General features: G+C 36.1%; 1 protein-coding gene across 2 annotated transcripts in view; it reads right to left on the reverse strand.

Annotated features, from left to right (window-relative positions):
• Window positions 1–26,174, reverse strand: part of MKLN1 (muskelin 1) — a 179,545-nt gene that overhangs the window by 124,543 nt on the left and 28,828 nt on the right. For both annotated transcript variants that reach the window (XM_024131798.3, XM_028489738.2), the window contains exon 2: window positions 4,767–4,836. In XM_024131798.3, coding sequence (XP_023987566.1) covers window positions 4,767–4,836 — 70 coding nt within the window. The remainder of the gene's footprint in view (window positions 1–4,766; window positions 4,837–26,174) is intronic.

The following is a 26,174-nucleotide window of genomic DNA, read 5'->3' on the forward strand; positions in this document are numbered from 1 at the left end:
TCATATTAAATAAAAATGTATTATTCAAAACATACAATGCTCTTTTCACACAGTTGGGCAAAATACCATAAAGAAACTTCATAAATTTACTGGTATCCTGTTTCCACAGATAGAAATTACATTGAAATGCATATATTTTTTACTTTCTTCCTTACTTTGCAAGTAACTCTTATTCCTATAATATTCTTGTTATGGTTCATCAGAGAAAGAATAACGTAGTACTGCAAAAGCTGTAACACACATACACACATACACCCAACTGTATTAAGTAATCACTAAAGTTTTTTTTGACCTGCAAAAGCAGAATGCCTGCAGTTTGTTAAACAACTTTAACTGCTCTCTCTCTAGCCCCAGAAAACAAAGAATATTACCTAATACCATACTTTTATTTAAACTACCTTAGAAGGAACTTATAACTGTAGTAGAAGAATTATGATCTAATCTTTCTTAAAGCAATTATCAAGACATACGTAACTGCCTGTACATTTCAACCAACCCTAGAGTATTCCCCAGTCACCATGAAAGACATATTTTCCATGGCAGTATCAGTAACTTCTATAAAACATATCTGATGTGGGAGAAGGGTGAAATTACTATTTTAAAGTATTTATAGGGTTTTCATTCATGCTACATTTACTACCTCCCAGTACAGAGAGAGAATCCAGAATCAACAGCAATGTTTTCTCATTAAGTCTAAAAATATTTACTCCCTACCACAATGAAAATGGCTTTCATTTTTTTCTGTTTATATAAATTATAAATATAAATTGAAAATGAGAATCAAGAGATAAAAGTATAAGAATAAAACTGAAAAGAAATTTAAAATTACCTAAATTCCATTATCCTGACACAACCACCACCATTCTGATGATGATTCATTTGAACTCTATGCACACACTCACAGAGACACATACTTTACGTAAGTCGAATATCAAATATGTTGTTTTTGACGGGAATAACTTTTTAAAATAATTGTTTTATCTCTTTTTCCTATCTCATCTCCTCCTCTCTTAGATAACCAATGCCAACAACCAGATTTATATCCTATCATATCTTTATCTGGGCTCACTGTATCAAATAAAAATATACACATGTACATACACATATAGTGGTGAGGGACGGAGAGTTGTTATTCAGGTAACAACAGTAGGATCTTATTATAGATGTTTCTCTGCATCATGCTTTTCTCATTTTATAGTGGAAATTCCTCCAAGTCAACTGGTATGAAGCCAGTTCATTTTATTTAAATGGCTGACAATATTACATGAAAAATGTATTCAAGCATTCCCTAGTAGATGGGTTCTCTGTTTTTCTCCTGCATCAAAATCTGACCCTCACTAACAGGGTGAAATAATAAAATGTTTGTTTTTAACTGCTAATTTCTGCGGTCATTTGTTACACAATAGTTGATGACTAATACAGCACCCAAGGTCAAAAGAAATATCAACAGTTCTATTTCTTAAGTAGTTAGGTCCAAACAACTTAATAAGTATAATACTTATGCCCTGACAATTTAGTAGCCATCCAAAAAAAAAATAATCAACATATATTACAAGAAAAATATTTGTATTTTTTACCTACCCCACTCATAACCCAACACAAGCTTTAGAGAGAAGTGTTTAGGGTTCATTCACTCTCAAAACATGCCATAATCCTAGCATTCATGTACACACGTATAGTCCTTCCTCATTATGGGAAAAAAAGGAGTAGCTGAGAGGCTTTGATTTTGTTTTCCACCCCTGTCTAGATAACTGCACCATTAACCTCCTTATCTGCTTAAGCTGCATATACTAAACATAATTTAAATTTTTTACTGACAGAATCAAGCACTGTGAGCATCAAACAGTATATCCTAACAATAGCGATACCTTAGATCTGTGCTGTCTAATACATAGCCACTAGCCACCTGGGGCTATTTAATCTAAAATAATTAAAATTAAATAAAATTTAAAATTGCATTCCTTAGATGCATCAGCCTCATTTCAAGTACTCAGTAGCCACCTGTGGTTAGCAGCTGCTGTATTATACAGTGCAGATTATAGAGTATTTTCATCACTGCAGAAAGTTTACTAGAAACACTATCCTAGAGGTTAATGAAATACAGAGTATTCTTGCACTAAAGACCCCCTAAATGTTATACTTTTGGTTTTCTATTTGTTACTTAGATTTTTCTGTCTTCCCCCTTATGACACTTTGTCAGTTGTCAACTTGCTGTTAATGTGCCTATCTTTCACAGCTACGCCCCCCATGCACAAAGCTGCTTCCAGTTGCTGAAACCGAAAGAAACAATCAACCAAACAGAATAACATTATATCCAAAGTGGATTCTTAAGAAAAGGCCCTTAGAACCTAAAATCTCATCACAATGCTTTTGATTTTTCAGAGTCCTCTTTTCCTTTCTAATTCTCAGACCTGTTCAAGATATGGTAAATGAACTGTTAGTTACAGTATAGTTGCTCTTCACTATTCATGGGTTTTGCACTTGCAAATTCATCTACTCACTAAAATTTATTTGTAACATCAAATCAATACTCTCAGTCATTCCTGGACATGCACAGAGCAGCAAAAAATTTAAGTTGCCGGAAGCACACTCTCCCAACTAAGGTCAAACAATGGACACTATACCTTCTTGTTTTAGCTCTCATACTACAAACAAGTTTCATTTTCATGGTCTATTTAGGCACATTTTAAAATATTTTTGTGTTTTCTGTTGGTGTTTCACTGTCTAAAATGATCCCCAAGTATAGTGCTGATGTGCTGTCTAGTGCTTCTAAATGCAAGAAGGCTGCAATGTGCCTTACAGAGAAAATATGTGTATTAGATAAGCTTCATTCAGGCAAGAGTGATAGTGCTAATGGCTGTGAGTCCAATGCTAATGAATAAACAATATACACAAATTAAGGTGTCTTTAAACAGAAATGCATATGAAGCAACATTATGTATTGACTGGTTGATGAAAATCTGTAACAAGAGGCTAGCAGGAACTTAACTCTGAGTAAGAGTGAAAGATCCACCAGACTGGTAAAATCTAAAAATTATCCATGGAAGTGATGGGAAGAACACAATGCACAACAACTTTCATACACTGCCAGTCAGAGTATAAATTATACACCCATTTTGTAAAAACAGTTTTGCATTACCAGATAAAAGTTGAACACACATATCCTTTATGATCCAGCAATTGTACACCAAGGTATATACCCTAAAGAAACTCTTGTATGTGTGTACGAGGAAAAAACACAGAAGAATATTCATAGCATCTTGTTCCTAAGAGCAAAAACTATAAAAAACTCAAAAGCCTACCAACTGAAAAATGGATAGATATATTTTGGCATACTTATATACTGGAATACTAAACAGTAGTGAAAACTAACAAACTACAATTATACTCGGCAACATTAATATCATAATGTCAAGCAAACAAACAAAAAGCTAGCCACAGAAGATGTACAATGAATGACTCAATACATATTATATTTATATAAAGCCAAAGCCAGACAAAACTTAAATCACAGGAATTTATAAACATATACATACATAATACTGTGAGAATATGCTTAACAAATAGGAAATAATAATTACTGGGGTGGGATTACAGGACAGATATAAGATGGGGCTCACAGGAAGCTTCAAAGGTTGTAGCAGTTTTCCATTTCTAAAGATGGTTGACAAGTAAACAGGTATTTGCTTTATTATTCTTTATATTTTATATATAAGTGTGTGTGTATTCTTTGGATATATATTTTGCAATTAAACACTTAAACACCAGGTGATCCAAAAAGGTTTGTAAACAGTAAAAAAACAATTAAAAAGGAAAAATAAGTACAAAGACTAGGTTTCCAAGAATTATACTAGAATAAAAAAAAAATAAAGTTTTGTTTACCCATCTTCTTTACCTATCAGAGCATTAATTTCCTCAAGGATATGGATATAAGTGCTAATGCTGAAAGTGTAATATAACTGAAAAATGATTATTTTTTAATTCAGATGACATTGGACACCACTTGTCAAGGAAACAATTTAGCTCATGGTCCTGATGTCATCTAAATATACTAGAGTTTAGTAAAATAACAAACTATATTAAGCTTGTTTTCCCTAAAAGGCAGTTACTGAATCACTGAGTCAAAGTTGAATTTACTAACATCTCCTTAAATATTTACACAATGACTTGAGTTTAAGTGCAGTAGAAGTCACACCTCTGCTCAGATCAGTACTCTGATCAGTTACTACTCAGAACACTAACAGCACCTTAACCAGTTCTTTTTAGTTAACATTTTCCTCAAAACGTAACAAGAAACTTAGTTTTGCATCATTAGTAATCCAGAAAAAACATAAATTAGATTTTAAATGTTCCAGTAGAGAGAAGTATAAAGTCTATGCTTCATCAAATTCCACACTGTATTTGCCTATGAAATAAAAATTCTTCCAAAATGTAAACAAACAAAAAAAGAGGAAATAAAAATTTACCTCTGGGACTTCCCTGGTGGTCCAGTGGTTAAGACTCTGCGCTCCCAATGCAGGGGGCCCAGGTTTGATCCCTGGTCAGGGAACTATATTCTGCATGCTGCAACTAAACAAGCCCAAGAGCCCGCATGCCGCAACTAAGATCTCATGCAGCCAGATAAATAATTAAAAAAAAAAAATTTACCTCACAATTTCAAAGACTGAATAAACTATTAATGGAATCTAGATAACTGATATCAGTTAAGTGCCTGCCTATTTAAAATCTGACTTCTGAATGGTATCAAGAGCTACACATTATCTTACCTGGGGAGGGTAGTTGCTCTCTGAAGACCACCTTGAAGACTGGTCATTTGGCTTATCCACTAAAATGTTCCTGAAATAAAGAAACGAAAATTATAGCAATTAATAAAAAGAAAAAGTGAACAGGAATATGCAAAAAGAGGAATAATCTACCAGATGCTAATACTATCACAAGGTTATATAATGCCTGGAACTTGAATAAGAAGAGAAAATTAAACAGAATAAGAAACACAGACAATGTCTAGTAATTTAAAAATTTTTAAATATGATAAAGGTAGCATTTTAAAAACAATTGAAAAAAGTACTATATATATATGCGTGTGTGTGTGTGTATGTGTGTATATAACTCTACTTCACATCAAGTGACAAAATGAACTATAGCTGTATTTAGGAATTTAAGGTAAATAAAGTAATAAAATATCTAATAATTAATAAAATTCCTCTCTCTCTCTCTCTCTCTCTCTCTCTCTCTCTCTCTCTCTCTCTCTCTCTCTCTATATATATATATATATATATATATATATATATATATATATATAAAATCAATCTTTGGATCAAAAAGGTCTTTTAAGCCCAGCACCAAAAACAGAACTGTGAAAAAAGGAACTGATATAAGTAACTTTGGAAGACAGTGCTCTCACTGGAAACTGTAAAGCTAAAGACAAATAGAACCATACACAAAAACTGTATTTTAAGGACTTCCCTGGTGGCGCAGTGGTTAAGAATCCGCCTGCCAATGGCACGGGACACGGGTTCGAGCCCTGGTCCAGGAAGATCCCACATGCCGTGGAGCAGCTAAGCCTGTGCGCCACAACTATGGAGCCCACGCTCTAGAGCCCGCGTGCCACAACTACTGAGCCCACGTGCTGCAACTACTGAAGCCCGCACGCCTAGAGCCCGTGCTCCACAACAAGAGAAGCCACCACAATGAGAAGCCCGCACACCGCAACGAAGAGTAGCCCTCGCTCACCGCTACTACAGAAAAGCCCGTACATAGCAACAAAGACCCAACGCAGCCAAAATTAAATTAATTAATTTTTAAAAACTGTACTTTATTTGATAAAGTTATTTCTCAGAGGGATATGGGTTAATTCTGAAACACTTTATATGTATACTGGGGTCAAACAAATAAGTAAGTGAATGGTAGATGATGGGAGTCAAGCTTCTCACTTCTGAGTGGGAAGCTACAGAAAAGCAAGGGCAGGGAGGTTGGAATGATCCTGATGGTACTGAAATAGAGTCAGAGACATCAGTGTGAACTCATATTTAGGTTATATAGATACAGATTCAGAAGTAATTATACGTGAACGTGCATACATATACCCATGCACACTGACACAAATAGTATTCCTAGCTGTGTTCACTAATAGAGACTAGAAGCAGTGACACCCCCAGTAGCAGTGAGTACACCAATGCCGAATCTTGGTTTCTACATACCGCAGTCCAATAGAAGGAACAGGGATTCTTGGGGAAGTAGCTGATTCTAGCGTTAGAGCAGGGAATCCAGAAGATTAGCCTAGAGCATGTTGTAGTGCTCAAAACAACAACAGCAAAAGGAAGGCGGGGGCATGTCAAAGGGACACAGAGGAGCCAATGTGAAAAAATGAATGGCCAAAGCTAAAATAAACAACAAAATAAATAACGTAGTATTGGATTAGAACCCAAAGTATAAACATCCCTGAGTCCATACTGATATAAATAACCCCAGTCTAAAATTCAGAAAAACATCAGACAGATTTAAATTGAGGAACATTCAACAAAATACATGACCAGTACTCCTCAAAACTCTCAATATACTGAAAAACAAGGAAAGACTGAAAAACTGTCACAGACCAGAGGAGAGTAAAGAGACAAGACAACTAAAAGTAATGGTATCTTGGATGGGATCCTGGATCAGAAAGAAGACAGTGGAAAAACTAATGAAATCCAAATAAAATGTGGCATTTAGGTAATAGTAATGTATCAGTGTTGGTATCTTGGTCATGACAAATGTACCATGGTAATATAAGATGTTAGCAATAGGAGAAACTAGGTGAGGGGCATATGGGAACTTCGTACTATCTCTCCAACTTTTCTGTAAATCTAAAATCATTCTAAAATAATGGGCCTTCTCAAAGGCCCATTTATTTATCTATCTTAAAATATAGATCTATACCTGTCACAGAGAAAGTACTTAATAAATGTCAAAAAGAATAACTTTTTTTAAAAGGCAGTACTATAAGGAAAAGAATTTCCTTTACATACACATCTCACAAAGGTAAAACATTAATATATAAAATAACCTCAAACAATACTAAAAGGTAAAAACCAACTAGAAAAATATAGGCAACATAAAACACAAAAGGCTAATTAAAATTTGAATGAAGAGCACTTAAACATAAATACTCCATATGAAAATAGGCAAAACCCAAACATTAAAAATCAATAGTAACCAAAAATTAGAGATTAAAACAAAGATATATATTAACCCTATAAAATTGGGCCTATGCTCTCAAAACAACATGTGTTTTAATCATAATTGCAGCTGTTGGCCAGAGCTGGTAAAATGGCACTCTCATATTTTGCTGGTAGAAATGCAAATTGATACAACTTTTCAAGAGAGAATTTTAATAAAATATATATTAAAAAAATTTCAAATATACATATCCTTTTAAATAAAAATGATGATGACATCAGCCACGATGACAGTGATGATGTTTGCATCTAACATTTCTGAGCTTTTATGACATCTCAGACACTGGGCTAAGTGCTTTCCATACATAAACTATTACCGTCAAAGCACAGATTAAGAAACTGAGAGAGATAAATTAATTTGCCTAAGCATACACACCTAAGAAATAATAATTTGAACCCAAGGCAATCTGACTCTAAAGCCAACGCTCCTAATCACCATACTATACAGCCTCAGAATTATTCCACTTCTTGGAACTTATCCTAAAAAATAATCCAGGGGATTTAAATCATCCACATTCATCACAATACAATTTATAATAACAAACTGTGAACAACCTGTCTAAAAACAGAGGATGCGTTAAAACAAATTATGAAATATCTATGTTACAAAATACCATGTAATCATAATGTATTCTACAGCCTGACTTTAATATTGTTGGAAAATGTCCACTACATACTGAGTGAAGGGAAAAGGTAGTTTACAGTATACATACTGTAAATCAAGTGTTGTAAGTAATAATAATATTCATGCATGAAGAGAAAAGACAAAGAAGATATACTAAATTGATAATGTAGTTCTCAATGGTGAGATTTCAGTGATTTTTTTCCTTCTTTGTGCTTTTTTGTACTTTTCAAATATTCTAAAATTAACACATCTGACACATTATCAGAAAAAAAGGTGTGTTTTATTAAGAATGAATTACAAAGCAAAGATGAGAACTCTATGAAAAGACTGCAGTACAGTTAAAAGCTAAAGCCAAAAAACTGGGAAAAAAATCACTCTGACATGAATGTTATAAAGCATGAAAGAAAACCTAATATATTATAACTATGATAAATTGGGACCACAAAAATCACAAAGTATAATAAACTGGAGAAGGGGAGATCAAATGACATGTAAGTGAGTTAATTTCATCATTTTTCATAGCTCCTAAGAATAATGTTTCTGAAATTAAGAAAAAAAGAGACTCAAGCATACTTAAGTTTAGAATAAAAACATACTACATATCTTATAAATTATCTGAGACAGAATATCAACAACAACAAAAAATAGCAAAAAGAAGGAAATAAAAGATTAAATGAAAGCAGGACACATTAAAAACAGAAAATTTTAAATAAAATGACAATATTAATACCAAGCATCTAGTACAGTCATACATATAAATGGTCTAAAATAACATAGTAAGATATCCTTTGGACTGGGTGAATAGTAGTAACATTAGTATTACACGAAGGCACACACACAGTAACAGTTGACTCATGACAGATAAAAGATGACACAATCTTTGTAAAACTAGGAGGAAGTTAAAGAAAAAGTATTAACTGGGATTAAAGGGGTCAAAGGTAGAGATAAAAAATACAATTTAAAAAAGTATGAACTGAATGAAAACAATAACTATAAAATAATAGTTCAAGCCAAGATTGTGAGTCTTAATGAATTAAACGAAAACAAAAATAAAGCAAAACACAGTAAATATCAGAAGAAACTGATAAAAAAAACAGTAGCAGGAGATTAAAGTCTCTCAGCATCTAGAAAATTAATAAACAAACAACTATATAATGTCAAAGTAGTGGTAAGGATTAATAGTACTATGAAGAAAAATAAAGCAAAGTAGAAGAGAAACAGACCTAACGAGGGAGCTAGCCATGTCATAATCTGAAAAATGAGCAGATGGATCACTAAATGCAAAGTCAAGGGGGCAAACAGTTACAATATGTTATGGTCTTGTGAATTTTGAAATGCCTATTAAACAGCCCATTAGAGATCCAGCAGTTGGATTATCTGAGGCTGAAATTCAAGGAAAATGCCAGAGCTGAAAAAAATATAGAGAAACATCAGTATATCAAATGCTAAAATATTTAGAGCTATGACACTGAGTGAAATGACTCAGGGGATAAAAGAGAGCTAGAAGAGAAGCTGAAGGACTGATTAAGCTCTGGGGGTCCATTATTTAGGGGGTCCAGAAAAGAAAGATCAAGCAAAGGAGACTGAGAAGGGCCAAAGGTGAAGAAGATGAAAACCTAGAAACTGTAGATGCCAACTGAAGAAAGTATTTTGAGAACAAAGACGTGAAAACTATGTAAAATGCTTATAAGAAGACGGGCTGGGTGGTATTAACCCTCATATGCCTAACTCGAAACTTAAATGCTGCCAAACAGAAAGTGCCTAATAAATATTTGATAGATACGAACAAATAAATAAACAGTACTAAAAAGAAAAAAATTAAAGTGGTTCCATCGAAGCATAGAGTCTATTAATCCTTATTTATTATCTGTAATTTAAAGCTTATACTAAGATAAAAGAGAAATATGTATACTTGAAACTAATATAATATTGTATATCAACTATACAATTAAAAAAAAAGATAAAAGAGAAATATGATACCAGAAACAAGGTGCAGCCTAAGGGGGCTTGGAAAGATGGAAGCTTGAAGATATTCCTGATGATCTCCAGCCCAACACTAAGTCAACTGCTAAGTACCTCTCTTAAGCCCAGAAGGTGACAGAGGCCAGAACCAGAACTTTAAGAATTACCACAAAAGCTTAGCCCTAGGAGGACCATGAGATCCATGGATGCCTCTTTCCCCAAGAAAAAGGCATCAACTAAACGAGCATTCCTGGGACAACAGGCTGTCTCCCTGGCCCACAAAGATCTTCAGGAGAGCTTTAGCCCTGAAGATGAGAATGTACTTGCCCTCTTAGCTGAGGACATCTAGTTGCTGAGAGGTGTCTCCTGGTGACCTACAGAGAACTAACAATATAGGAAATGGTATACCAAAAGCCACAAGACAAAGACTGCCAGACTGCCCACTCTCTCTGAGGTATCGGAAGCCTCACCCAAATAATACACAATACAAAACAAGTTTGTATAGAAAATTGTATAAAAAGAGCCAAGAAAATTTATGAAAAAGAATAGTGAGAAGAGATCATTTTATCAGCTTTTAAAACACTTCAAATCCTCTATAATTAAAAACAGTAGGGATTGGTATAGGAACAGATCAACAGCTAAGAAACAAAAATCCAGAAATTGAGCCCTGTTTGGATGAGAATTTAATATTTGATGAAGGTGATATTTTATTTCAATGGAAAATGACAGTTCATATTTAAGAGACGCTTATACAACTGAATATCCACTAGGAGAAAATAAGTTAACCCCTACCTAATATATATACAAAATTCCAATTAAATATTTAAACATACATACATACATAAACATATTAGAAAAAAATTTGAGGACCAATATGTACAACCAAAAGCGTTAGTCAGATCTTTTTGCCAAGAAACACAGCAGCTTTAAAACGAAAAAGTTATTTGATTACAAAAAACTTTTGAATTTTGTACTGTAAAAAACACCATAAAGATAGGAAATAAGCAATAGTTTAGGGAAAAGTGTTTGCAACCCATATGACTAATGAAGTATTCATACCTAAGATATGCAAAACACTGTTTCACATTGAGAATAAGATGAACAACAAAATGAAAAATGAGCAGAATGCATGTCACTGAAGAGTCATTAAAATGGCTAGTAAACAGCAACAAAAATTTTTTTTTCTAAATCCCTGTGTATTGTTTGTGTCAGGGAAAACAAATTAACATAGTAAGATATCTTTTTTCACCCATCAAATTGATGAAATTAAATCCCTACTTAACAGGAAATCAGGGAGAAACTGTGGACATGTCCATTACTCCAACCTTGATGGAAAGCCAATTTGCAACATCTATCAAAATTCTAAATGTACATATTCTTTCACCTAGCACTTTCAGAATCTATCCCATAAAAATAAGACCATCCATACATAAAGATCTATGTATAGAGATTCATAAATGAGTCTGTCTAATGCAGCATTTTTTGTAGTAGCAAGGAAATTATTAAATAAATCATAAAACACATATATCATGGAACACTATACTGCCATTATAAAGAATACTTCAGATCTATGCCAGGTAACTTGGAGGGATTTTTGCAATATAAGATACAAAGAAGCATGTATGATTTCATTGTTAAAAAAAAACACTATTATTTATATATATATTTGTATACAATTATATTAACAACCATGTGTGATATGATCTAATTTATATTAAATTATATAAAGCAAGCACACATATAAGCCAAAAATGAAGCATAAATATCATTAAGGGGTTTAGCTTATCTTCTTATATTTGTCGTATTCAGATTTTTATAATAAATATTATTTACATAAACGTTAAATTATTGTAAAAATATTACGGTTGAGATGACAACAAGCTTTCCGTATTTATGGCAAACTGACTACATTATCATCAGATGATCAAATCAGGCTCAACTTTTCTTTCTTTTTAAAGACATAGGAGATAGAGAAGCAATTAATAAAGGCTTATTGCCTCTTAAAATTTTTAAGTGACAGATGATCTCTCAAAGCTTAGTCAGCTGTAGACTGTTTTTAATTCTCCCTCCCAGATGTTCCTTCCTGAAATCCATTTCCATTCTCCTGGAAAGCAAATGAGAAACTAGTTGAGGGCAGTGACTATTAACGTTAGCCCTTCATCAACAGAAACACAGCCACTATGGTAGCATTCTATACATGTTCTTCTTTATTATCCTTCCTCATACTTCCCAAAGACCTATAAAGCCCACCATCATTACTGGTATAGCTTTTCCTTCTTCTCTCAGGAGAGACATTAACCTCTTTTACTACATATTGTTAATCATGATACTAGTTCACTATCCCTGACCTCTAGTTCACTATCCCTGATCTCTAACAGGGGAAATATCCCATCCACAGCCTCTGCTGAAGGAGCAATCATAGACACTGATGTTTTGTTACTTGTGACTCTCCCTTACAACTACCTCAATGACAACTAACCTAGGCTAGCTAATGACCTATGATGGGAGATGGAATAGGCCAGTATGAAAATAAAATTATAAGACAGAAAAATGTATAAGTGAAGAGAACCAATGAAACAGAGAAAAGATATACAAAATAAGTATAAGAGATACAAGAGAAAGAATAAGCCGGTCAGTAGTAAGATAAGACTGTAGGAGACATAAAACAGCAGAGCCTCCAAGGAATAACAGAGAATAGAAATTAATGGCTTTTTAGTTCTAGCTGCCAGGAGGCTCTTTCTGGCAACCAAAAGAATGTGATCAAAATATCCTTCTCGGTACTCCATGACTAATTTTAACATTTTAACTATTGTCTGGGAAAATAAATACATGATAAGCAAACAAAAAATGTTATAGAAGACACAATTCATACAGTTTCATATAGAAACTATATGATCCAAATAACAAAGATTAATCTACTAAGATTAAGCTCAATATATGCCATTGTAAAATATATTTAAAATGCAAAATGCAAATAATAACTAACGGAGAACTGGTCAAGAAGAACTAATAAAAGAGATGGGCTGAGGACTAAAACAGTTTCCTTATTTCATCAGGGTTAATTTAATTTTAAAAAGGTACATTTTTTGGGCTTCCCTGGTTGGCGCAGTGGTTGAGAGTCCGCCTGCCGATGCAGGGGACATGGGTTCATGCCCCAGGCCGGGAAGATCCCACATGCCGCGGAGCGGCTAGGCCCGTGAGCCATGGCCGCTGGGCCTGCGCGTCCGGAGCCTGTGCTCCGCAATGCAAGAGGCCACAACAGTGAGAGGCCCGCATACCGCAAAAAAAAAGGTACATTTTTATTCCTACCAATGCAGTATGAAAACTGAAGGTAATAAAAATGAGCCACATTAAGTCTCTTGAACGTAGATAGACTACAAAGGCAAGGCTGTGAGTAATTAATTTTTTCAATTAGGACTATAAAAATTTATAGTGAAACACATGGACAACTGAAATATGGAATACAATGTTAACTTTTTCCAAGTTACATGTCTCTATTTTGCAAAATTTTTAATGTAGTATATCTACATGAACTACCAACAGTCAGGAACTATTAAAATTCATCATGAGAAGAGAATTTATTGGACATTTTGGGTTCAATTCAAGTCAGCAAATTAAAAATCTTTTTTTTTATTAAACATGCTCAAATCCTAAGTCTGCTTGGCAATATTTTTTAAATTGCTGCTCTTAAGAATACTTAAAATAAACATAAAAAGCAGTACTTGAGCAAAAAAATGGAGCACTTAATGTTTTTTTCTGCTAATGGATGCTCAAGATACTTAACAGTAAATCCAGTCCATTTTAAATCAAGAGTTTTGGATACTCAAAAGCTACCTCTAATTTTGATGTGAAGAAGTCAGTCAAGCAGAGTATGTAAAAGAGTGTGGAAGGATTCAATCTGTGAATATCTTCCTTTTGGTAGTTTTAAAACACCCTACTAAAACCTGTGCCCTTCCGTTGAATTATGTGATAAAATGCCTCTAGAAGAAATCAGCTTTGACTAGGAATCATAAGACCCTGGAGCTTGGCCACTAATGTTGGATAACCTTAAGCACATCATGTAATCTGCAAGACTTTAATTCCTTTATCTGTAGTGTAAAAGGAAAGGTTGAATTCCTTGATCTCAAGTTTCTTCCAGCTCTAATCAGGGCAGTGTACTGCACAACTCTAGGAAACACCATTCATGAGGCCATGTTAACATTCTACAATTCCATGAAAAGATTTCACATCCTTCATTCAACGTATCATGAAAAATCCTCCTCCTACACAGCAGTCAATAACAACACACAATCCGTTGATTATAATACAGCTTCCATTATGTGTAAACACTCTGCTGGGGTAACACCACAAAAGTACAAGAATGGGTACCTGTGGCCAAGGGGATTATGATCTATTTTTAAATAAATAATAAATGTACTTAGCATAAAATTTATGACACAAAAACATATACAATAAAAAGCCAATTCAAAATGCAAAAAAGAAATCAACTCAAATCAATTCTGAATAGCCACAGTTGAACAGTGTTAAAGAGTATACTATACAAAGTATAGCTTCTCCAAAAATCACTTGTACACTCACTTTCAAATACTTCCCAATTTTCACACCAAATACTTCCAAATTTTCACACAGGAGCATGGTAAAGAGGGGGCCTTACCATAAGCTGGAGTTATTCAACAAATATTTACTGATCCCTATATGCCAGACATTGTGCTAGGCTCTGGGAATACACTGATATTTAAGATAGAAAAGATCCCCACTTGCGATGCTAACGTTCAAATGAGAAGCAGCAGAAAGTTAACAGGTACAGCTGCAAACAAGGTAATTACAGATTGTGATAAATGCTATAAAAGAAATAAACAGGGAGCTGCACTAGGACAAGGGAGTTCTTTTACTTGAAGTGGTCCCCAAAACGCTAATTATCCTAATTAGAAGGATCCACTCATGGAAAAATGAAGGAAAAGTCAATTCTTCACAAAGAAACCAACATGCTCAAAATCACAGCAACAGGAAATAATCTGACGATGGAAATCTGAGAACTGGATAAAGTCAGATAATGTCCTCACAGGTCCCAAGATAAGGTAAATGCAAAGAAAGCATGAAATCTCCAACGGGGCCTGAGAACATTCATAAAATGCTGAGTCTAGACCCTAAGAGGATTTCAGAACTATCCTGCAAATATTTTCTTACTTTTAGAAGGACAGAAACCCACTCTGAAGAGAAACTGCGGGGAATAGAAAATAAATTAAGCAAAGCATAAAGAATGACAACCCCCAGGAAAGGTAAGATTCATATTCTAGGTGGGCAAAGGTCCAAGCGATACAGAACTCAAAACATATCACAAAGCAAAATACATTTAAAGGTTCCTCTCCAGAAAGCAAAATACTTGCAAAGCATAGATATAAAGGCGAAAAGCTTTACTACATCTCAGAAGTCCAAATTTAAAAAATATTTCACAAAGTAGAGAGATCTTGAGCCCCAAAGCTCAGAACTACACTTGTCCATCCCTTCTGCCTACAGTTCTTCCTTCTAAAACTACTGGAAGGGAATTCCCTGGCAGTCCAGTGGTTAGGACTCCTGGCTTTCACTGCTGAGGCTGCAGGTTCAATCCCTGGCTGGGGAGCTAAATCCCGCAAACCGCACTGCGTGGCCAAATAAATAAATAAATTAAACTACTGGAAACCCGTACTTGCTTAAACACTAGAAACATAAAATGAAAGCACACACTAAAAAATTACAGGAAAAATAATATATGTGAAATAAATAACTTTCTAACAGATCATAAAAACACATGAGAAAAATGTGGCCACAAAAAAAGATGAACATTTTTTTTTTTTTTTTTTTTTTTTTTTTTTGCGGTACGCAGGCCTCTCACTGTTGTGGCCTCTCCCGCTGCGGAGCACAGGCTCCGGACGCGCAGGCTCAGCAGCCATGGCTCACGGGCCCAGCCGCTCTGCAGCATGTGGGATCTTCCTGGACCGGGGCACGAACCCGTGTCCCCTGCATTGGCAAGCGGACTCTCAACCACTGCGCCACCAGGGAAGCCCAAAGGGGTGTTTTTTGATTTCAGTGTTTTAAAAAATTTTTGTTAGTAATGTCTACCATTAATGTGTATTATAAAATATAGTATTTTATTATAAAGTACTTTATTATAAAGTATTATAAAGTATAAATATTTTTGCTTAAGGCTCTGAATTTCATCTTATGTGAAATTAAATTTGAACCCTGCTTTATTATTACTTGCATTTGTTTGATGTGTCTTTGCTAATCCTTTTAAAATATATAACTTCTGGAATCACTTTGTTTTACTTATGTCTCTTATATATGTTACAGAATTGGATTTTTGCCCTGTTAACTGATCTTAAAAATTAAGAAAAGATGTTGTGTTGAGGCCATTTATTTTTATTGATACGTTTTATGTCAATTCTATTCTAATGTTTTGTGGCATATTTTACATAAATGTGCGCACACGCAGAATCTTTCACTATGTTGTCTTTTTTCTTTGATCTTTTCCTTATTAAAACAAGTTTCTTTTGGCATTTAGGGTGGCTTGCATTTTTGTTTTTTTGGTTTCCTTCATTCCAGTGTCTTTTTTTTTTTTTTTTTTTGTGGTATGCGGGCCTCCCCCTGCTGCGGCCTCTCCCGTTGCGGGGCACAGGCTCCGGACGCGCAGGCCCAGCGGCCACGGCTCACGGGCCCAGCCGCTCCGCGGCACGTGGGATCCTCCCAGACCGGGGCGCGAACCCGGTTCCCCTGCATCGGCAGGCGGACGCGCAACCACTGCGCCACCAGGGAAGCCCCCAGTGTCTTTTAATGTAACACTTAAGTCTCCCTGAGGAACTTGGCTGGGAACCTCCTCTTCTTTCTTCCCTCTATCCCAGCATCTAATTGTAAATGATGATCTTTCCTTCTAAGTGTTAGTGAAGCAGTTAACAAGTCTATTCTCTACATTCTTCTCCCATTTTTCATAGATCTGTCCTTTCTACACTGCTGTAAAACATACTTACATATTGTTAGGTCATCCTTATCCTCATGGTTAGTTTTAGTTCTGTAGTTGATTTTACTTCGAAGCTTTTCAAGTCATTTCTTGAATATGTATAGTTTGTTCTTTAGTAGGTCTCAGGAAGGGCTCAGGGAACTTTTATGTGCTGTTAGCTATCTATGCCTGTAAACTTGAAGGACAGTTTGACTGTATATAAAGTCCCAGGCTCACATCTTTTTGTGCTTGAGGATCTTACAACTTTTTGTTTCACTGTTTTGTGTACAAAACAGCTGTTGTGAAGTTTCCTGAAACTATAATTTTCTTTTTCTTATAAGAGACTTGGTCTTTCTACCTGGATGCTTAAAGTCTTTAAAATCTAATAGTTTATAGCAGGAATATTCTCAGTTGAATTTCCCTAATATACCATGTATCCTTTCAGTATGTAGATTCAGGTCTTATTTTAGGAAGATTTGCTTGCAGCACAGTTTGAAGTACTGTCTGGTTCCAATTACATATTTATTGGATCACCTACTTACTGTTGCTTTCTTTTGTATCTGTTTCATTATTTTTACTCACTTTCTAATCTGTTTTTTCTTCATTGGGCTTTTTTGGGCAGGGTTGGGGGAGGAGGGAGTATATTCTTTGTGTGTGTATGTTTTAGTTGAGGTACAGTTGACATACAACATTATATTAATTTCAGGTGTGCAACATGTTTGATATTTGTATATATTGTATAATGGTTACCACAATAAGTCTAGTTAACAGTCTAGTCTAATTAGTTCTTTCTAATTTAGTCTGTGCCCCGCAACGGGAGAAGCCACAACAGTGAGAGGCCCACGTACCGAAAACAAAAACAAAAACACCCCCCCAAAAAAAAAAAGGGCTTCCCTGGTGGCGCAGTGGTTGAGAGTCCACCTGCCAATGCAGGAGACACGGGTTCGTGTCCCGGTCCGGGAAGATTCCACATGCCGCGGAGTGGCTGGGCCCGTGAGCCATGGCCGCTGAGCCTGCGCGTCCGGAGCCTGTGCTCCGCAATGGGAGAGGCCACAACAGTGAGAGGCCCGCATACCGCAAAACAAAAACAAAAACAAAAACAAAAACAAAACACCCCTTCAACTGAAAATAAAATTTCTATTAAAAATTATTGGGTCAGTGGGACTTCTCTGGCAGTCCAGTGGTTAAGACTCCATGCTTCCACTGCAGGGGGTATGGGTTTGATCCCTGGTCAGGGAACTAAGATCCCACATGCTGCGAGAAGCGGCCAAAAAAAAAAAAAAAAAAAAAATTAATGGGAGAAATACAAAGCAAACTGCAAAATTTCTACAAAATAATGCTAATAGCAATGTGACAGTATAGCAGCAGTTTCCAAGAGAACTTTCTGTGATGATGGAAATATACTGTATCTGCACTGTCCAATACAATAGCCACTAGACACGTTGGCTATTGAGTACTTAAAATGTGGCTAATGTGACTAAGGAACTGAATTTTTAAATTTAATTTAAAATCCATTTTAAGTTGCTACACATATCTAGTAATTATCATATGGAATAGTGTAGCTCTCTACAGCACACCAAAAATTCATAATATTTATTAACTGTCAATATAAACTAAAAATTAAATATTTGAAAAAATTAAAGTGAAAAAAACAGGAAGTAAAATCCAAGTATCAAAAAAATAAAAAAATAAAAAAACCCTGCTAGGCAGAGACTATTTTAAGAATCACACAGCTATTTTGCAAAAGTCTACGGAGATAAATTTGAAAACTTAGATGAAATGTATCACTCTCTGTGGAAAAAAAATGTACCAACTGACCCTAGTAGACACAGAAATGTGAAATAGAGAAATTTCCCTAGAAGAAAAAAAAGTTATCAGAACCCAACCATCAAAAAACACTAGGCATGGGCTTCCCTGGTGGCACAGTGGTTGAGAGTCCGCCTGCTGATGCAGGGGACGCGGGTTCATGCCCTGGTCCGGGAGGATCCCACGTGCCGCGGAGCGGCTGGGCCCATGAGCCATGGCCGCTGGGCCTGCGCATCCGGAGCCTGTGCTCTGCAACGGGAGAGGCCACAGCAGTGAGAGGCCCCTGTACCGCCAAAACAAACAAACAAACAAACAAAAACACTAGGTAGGTACAAATGGTCCCAGTAAGGAAATCTTACGAAAACATTTAATAATGAATGTACTCGCCAGTACAGTTTGAAAAAGGAAAGCAAAGGGACTTCCAGATTCAGCTCCAAAATGTTAAGAGCTTAGAAGCTGTCTCTCACTCTCATCTAGACAACAAGATGAAAGCTGAACAAAGTGAAAATCAACAAGTTTGCTTATATCCCTCAAAGAGCTGAGGTTACTAGAGAAACAATCACCCTGTAATCTGGAGAGATGGGTAAAAGACAGAGAATCACAGCTGAGGTCACCTTACCTGAGGCAGAAACCACTAGAGCCAATAATTGGTAGGAAAAATTACAAGGTCATTTTGACAAATTTCTGGAGACTGAAAGTGGACTAGCTTGAGAGTTAGATACTCCTGGGGGCATAGTTTTAGGGATCCCCCATATTTTTGTGGGTTTTACTTCCAGTAAAAGATGATGAAAGGAAAAAACCCTGCCTGAAACAGGGCAGGGGAAAAGCAACCATTTTTCAATATCCACAGAGCATTCTTCATAATGAAAGCCAGACTTCTAAAGGCAACTTCTTTACCAGAGCCTTATCCTACCTGGGAAGTAATAAGCCAACCCCAGCCCCCTCTAGCCTTCCTTTCTCACATTAGAGGAGAAAAAGAAAGGCTAAAAAATGCTCTGCAAAGTAAGAGTACACAGACCCAGTAAAAACTGAGATTTAATCATAAGATTAAAGAATGCTTCCCCTCCTTCACATCTAGCCACCACAACTGGGGTAATGTATTATTACAGTAGACTACAACTGAGAGCTTCAAGACACAAACTATTTAAGAACTTCTTAGGGACCAGCCCCCCAGCCCCCAAAAAAAGGAGAGTGAGAAAAAACATGGACACTAAAGGAAATGAAGCCTCTGGCACCTTGGGCTACATCAAACACTAAACAGCCCAACTTCTAACCTGATGAACATAAAACTTCAAACTAAAAAGCCTAATTGATTACCTCTCTTCCTATTACCTAATACATCGTAGCTGGCTTCCAACAAAAAACTTCAGCATACTGAAAAACAAGAAAAAACACAGTCTGACGAGACAAAGCAAGCATCAAAAGCAGGCTCAAATACAAAACAGATTTTGGAATTATCAGATAGGGAACTTAAAATAACTATGATTAACATCTTAACGACACTAATGCCAGATAGATGGGAAAGAATCAGGGAGCTTGAAGTTAAGTTAGCAGACAGTTCCCAAACTGAAAGAGAAAAAAAAATTTAAGGAAAAGAATATCAAACAACCGTGAGAAAATTACAAAAGCTATTACATATGCATAATTGTAATAACAGAAGGAGAAGAGAGTAAGGAGCAGAAGAAATATCTGAAGTAATAATGACTGGAAATTTTCCAAAATTAATGACAAACACCAAACCACAAATCCAGCAAGCTCAGACAAAACCAAACAGGATATATGCCAAAAAATCTACACAGAGGTATTATCATATTCAAACTCCAGAAAACCAAATAAAAAAAAATTTGAGCAAAGCCAGTGGGAAAAACTCCTTACCTACAGAAGAACAAGGATAAGAATTATGTCAGGGTTCTCACCAGAAACCATACAGTCAAGAAAGAGTAGAACAAAATACTTAGAAGTGTTGAAAGAAGAAAAACTACCAACCTAAAATTCTGTATCCAATGAAACTATTTTTCAAATGTGAAGGAAAAATAAAATACCTCCTAAAACAAAAACAGAAAATCTGCCACCAGTAGATCTGCCTTGCATTAATGTTAAAATAATTTCTTTGAAGGAAAATGACACAGGTCAGAAACTTCGATCAACACAAAGAGGAACAGAAAAGGACTATATGAAGCCAATGTAAAAACCTGTATTTTCTTATTCCTAACTGAGCTAATAGATATCTGTTCAAAGAAATAAAAGCAGTAATGTATTGTGTGATTATAGCATATGGAAAAGCGAAATAAATGAGAGCAACGTTATAAGGGAGGGAGGAATTAGAAATACTTTGGTATAAGGTACTTGAACCACCCATTAAGCAGTATATTGTCATTTAAAGCTGGATTAGATTAGTTGTAAATATAGTATTGCAAACTCTGGGACAAACACTAAAAACATGTTTAAAAGAAGTAAAGCTGACATGCTAAAAAGAGAGAAAATAAAAGCATACTGAATGTTCATTTCAAATCAGAGAAGGCAGAGAAAAAGGAGAAAATAAGAAAACTAAAGAACAAGTGCAAAGAATGGAGAACACAAACATGATAAATGTCAATAATCAATTTAAATGTGAATGATCTTAATAACCCAATTGGAAGACTGAGACTGTCAGAGTGGATTAAAAAAACAAGGCCTGGGCTTCCCTGGTGGCGCAGTGGTTGCGCGTCCGCCTGCCGATGCAGGGGAACCGGGTTCGCGCCCCGGTTTGGGAGGATCCCACATGCCGCGGAGCGGCTGGGCCCGTGCGTCCGGAGCCTGTGCTCCGCAACGGGAGAGGCCACAACAGTGTGAGGCCCGCATCCCACCAAAAAAAAAAAAAAAAAAAAAACAAGGCCTGAATATATTGTCTACAAGAAACCGAACATAAATATAAAGACATAGATAGATGAAAAGTAAAGAAATAAAGAAAGATGTACCATGCTTTCAAAAGAAAACTGAAGAAGATATATTAACATCAAGCAAAAGATTTAAGAACAATGAAAATCATCAGGGATAAGGAAGGGCATTACATAATGAAAAAAGTGTCAATTTTCCTAGACATAACAATCTTTAATGTGTCTGTATCCAAAAAAAAGAGTGTCAAAATACTTGAGGGAAAAACTGACAGAAATGCAGGAAGACAAAGACAAATCCACTATTATAATTGAAGACATCAACATCTCTCTATTAGTAATTGACAGATCCAGGAGGCAGAAACTCAGCAAGAATACATTTCAATTGAACAGCTCCATCAATCAACTGGATCTAATTAACATTTATAGACTATTTTATCCAACACAGCAGAATACACATTCTCCTCAAGCTCACATTGGAACATTCACCAAGACAGACCATAAAATACATGTTAATAAATGTAAAAGAAGAGAAAATTATACAAAGTATGCTCTCAGATCACAATGGAATTAAACTTAATTGAACTTAATGAGTAAAATTAAACTTAGTAACAGAAAGATAGATGGACAATCCCAAAATATTTGGAGTAAACAACACTATTATATAGAATACATGGGTCAAGTCATAATATAAATTTTAAATTATAGACAACTAAATGATAATGAAAACAAAAAAACAAAATTTGTATGATGCAGCCAAACCAAAGCATTGAATATAGCACTGAATGCACATATTAGAAGAGAAGATAGATCTAAAATCAATCACCTAAGCTTCCACTTTAGGAAACTAGAGAAAGAAGAGCAATTTAAGTATAAAGCAAACAGAGAAGATAAATAAACAGCAAAAATTAATGAAACTGAAAACAGGAAATGAAACGAGAAAAATCAATAAAACCAAAAGCTGGCTATTTGAAAACACAGTACAAGTGACAAACTTCTAGCTATGCTATCCAGAAAAAAAACAGAGAGACACAAATTACTAACATCAGATATGAAAGAGGGGTCATCACTACTGATCACCTGGATACTAAAAGGTTAATAAAATAAATATCATACACCATTCTATTTCTACAACTTTGTAAGAGATGGAATGCACCAATTCCTTGCAAGACACAAACTACCAACACTCAAGGAGAAATAGATCTTCTGAATAGGCTGACAGCTACTAATGAAATTAAATCAATAATTAATAATCCTCCAAAAAAGAAAGCACCAGGTCCAGATGGTTTCACTGGTGAATTCCACCAAACATTTAAAGAAAACCACTTTAAATACCACTTCTCTGCAACTTCTTCCAGAAACTAAAAGCAAAGTGAAAACTTCCTAACTCTGCATGAGGCCAGCATTACTCAAATATCAAAAACAGATAATGACATTACAAGAAAGAAAAACTCCAGCCCATCTTATGAATATACATGCAAAAATTCCCAACAAAATATCAGTAAGTCAAATCTAACAATGTGTAAAACTAATTACACACCACAATCAAATGGTATTTATTCGACATATGCAAGGGTAGTTCAACATTCAAAAATCAATTAATGGGCTGCCCTGGTGGCTCAGTGGTTGAGAGTTCACCTGCCGATGCAGGAGACACGGGTTCGTGCCCCGGTCTGGGAAGATCCCACATGCCGCGGAGCGGCTAGGCCCGTGAGCCATGGCCGCTGAGCCTGCACGTCCGGAGCCTGTGCTCCGCAACGGGAGAGGCCACAACAGTGAGAGGCCCGCGTACCGCAAAAAAAAAAAAAAAAAAAAAACTATTAATGAGACTCCCTCTTGCAAGAGCACTGAAATCACAACTAACTGCTGAACAATCATCGACAGGAAGACACTGGAACTCACCAAAAAAGATACCCCACATCCAAAGACAAAAGAGAAGCCGCAATGAGATAACGGATGGATGGGTGACTCACAAACTGGAGAACACTTATACCACGGAAGTCCACCCACTGGAGTGAAGGTTCTGAGCCCCATGTCAGGCTTCCCAACCTGGGGGTCCGGCAACGGGAGGAGGAATTCCCAGAGAATCAGACTTTGAAGGCTAGTGGGATGTGACTGCAGGACTTCGACAGGACTGGGGGAAACAGAGACTCTACTCTTGAAGGGCACAAACAAAGTAGTGTGTCCATCAGGACCCAGGGGGAAGGAGACGTGACCCCACAGGACACTGAACCAGAGCTACCCACTAGCGTAGGAGGGTCTCCTGCAGGAGCGGGGGATGGCTGTGGCTCACTGCGGGGACAAGGACACTGGCAGCAGAAGTTCTGGGAAGTACTCCTTGGCATGAGCCCTCCCAGAGTCCACCATTAGCCCCACCAAAAAGCCTGTAGCCTCCAGTGCTGGACTGCCTCAGGCCAAACAACCAACAGGGAGGGAACACAGCCCCATGCATCAGCAGACAAGGGGATTAAAGTTTTACTGAGCTCTGCCCACCAGAGCAACACTCAGCTCTACGCACCACCAGTCCCTCCCATCAGGAAGCTTGCACAAGCCTCTTAGATACCCTCATCCACCAGAGGAGACAGCAGAAACAAGAAGAACTACAATCCTGCAGCCTGTGGAACGAAAACCACATTCACAGAAACAGAGACAAAATGAAAAGACAGAGGACTATGTACCAGATGAAGGAACAAGATAAAACCCCAGAAAAACAACTAAATGAAGTGGAGACAGGAAACCTTCCAGAAAAAGAATTCAGAATGATGATAGTGAAAATGATCCAGGACCTTGGAAAAAATATGGAGGCAAAGACTGAAAAGATGCAAGAAATATTTAACAAAGACCTAGAAGAAAGAAAAAACAAACAAAGATGAACAATACAATAACTGAAATGAAAAATACACTAGAAGGAATCAATAGCAGAATAACTGAGACAGAAGAACGGATAAGTGACCTGGAACAGAATGGTGGAATTCACTGCCGCGGAACAGAATAAAGAAAAAAGAATGAAAAGAAATGAAGACAGCCTAAGAGAACTCTGCGACAACATTAAACACACCAACATTCGCATTATAGGGGTCCCAGAAGGAGAAAAGAGAGAGAAAAGACCCGAGATAATACCTGAAGAGATTATAGTCGAAAACTTCCCTAACATGGGAAAGGAAATAGCCACCCAAGTCCAGGAAGCACAGAGAGTCCCAGGCAGGATGAACCCAAGGAGAAACACGCCGAGACACACAGTAATCAAACTGACAAAAATTAAAGTCAAAGAAAAATTATTAAAAGCAATAAAGGAAAAACAACAAACAACATACAAGGGAACTTCCATAAGGTTAACAGCTGATTTCTCAGGAGAAACTCTACAAGTCAGAAGGGAGTGGCATGATATATTTAAAGTGATCAAAGGGAAGAAGCTACAACCAAGATTGCTACATCCGGCAAGGATTCATTCAGATTCGATGGAGAAATCAAAAGCTTTACAGACAAGCAAAAGCTATGAGAATTCAGCAACACCAAACCAGCTCTACAACAAATGCTAAAGGACCTTCTCTAAGTGGGAAATGCAAGAGAAGAAAAGGACCTACAAAAACAAACCCAAAACAATTAAGAAAATGGTAATACGAACACACATATCGATAACTACCTTAAATGTGAAAGGATCAAATGCTCCAACCAAAAGACACAGGCTCACTGAGTGGACACAAAAACAAGACCCATATATATGCTGTCTACAAGAGACCCACTTCAGACCTAGGGACACATACAGACTGAAAGTGAGGGGATGGAAAAAGATATTCCAGGCAAATGGAAATCAAAAGAAAGCTGGAGTAGCAATACTCATATCAGATAAAATAGACTTTAAAATAAAGAATGTTACAAGAGACAAGGAAGGACACTACATAATGATCAAGGGATCAATCCAAAAAGAAGACATAACAATTATAAATATATATGCACTCAACATAAGAGCACCTCAATACATACAGCAAATGCTAACAGCTATAAAAGAGGAAATCGATAGTAACACAATAATAGTGGGGGACTTTTAACACCTCACTTACACCAATGGAAAGATCATCCAGACAGAAAATTAATAAGGAAACACAAAATTTAAATGACAGCATAGACCAAATAGATTTAATTGAAATTTATAGGATAGTCCATCCAAAAACAGCAGATTACACTTTCTTCTAAAGTGCACATGGAACATTCTCCAGGATAGATCACATCTTGGGTCACAAATCAAGCCTTGGTAAATTTAAGAAAATTGAAATCATATCAAGGATCTTTTCCGACCACAATGCTATCAGATTAGAAATAAATTACACGGGAAAAAACCGTAAAGAACACAAACACATGGAGGCTAAACAATACATTACTAAATAACCAGGAGATCATGGAGAAATCAAAGAGGAAATCAAAAAATACCTAGAGACAAATAACAACGAAAACACAATGATCCAAAACCTATGGGATGCAGCAAAAGCAGTTCTAAGAGGGAAGTTTATAGCCATACAATCCTACCTCAAGAAATAAGAAAAATCTCAAACAATCTAACCTTACACCTAAAGGAACTAAAGAAAAAAGAACAAACAAAACCCAAAGTTAGTAGAAGGAAAGAAATAAAGATCAAACCAGAAGTAAATGAAATAGAAAAAGAAAACAATAGCAAAGATCAATAAAACTAAAAGCTGGTTCTTTGAGAAGATAAACAAAAC

Source organism: Physeter macrocephalus, chromosome 5, assembly GCF_002837175.3.
Source record: "Physeter macrocephalus isolate SW-GA chromosome 5, ASM283717v5, whole genome shotgun sequence".
Taxonomy (NCBI): domain Eukaryota; kingdom Metazoa; phylum Chordata; class Mammalia; order Artiodactyla; family Physeteridae; genus Physeter; species Physeter macrocephalus.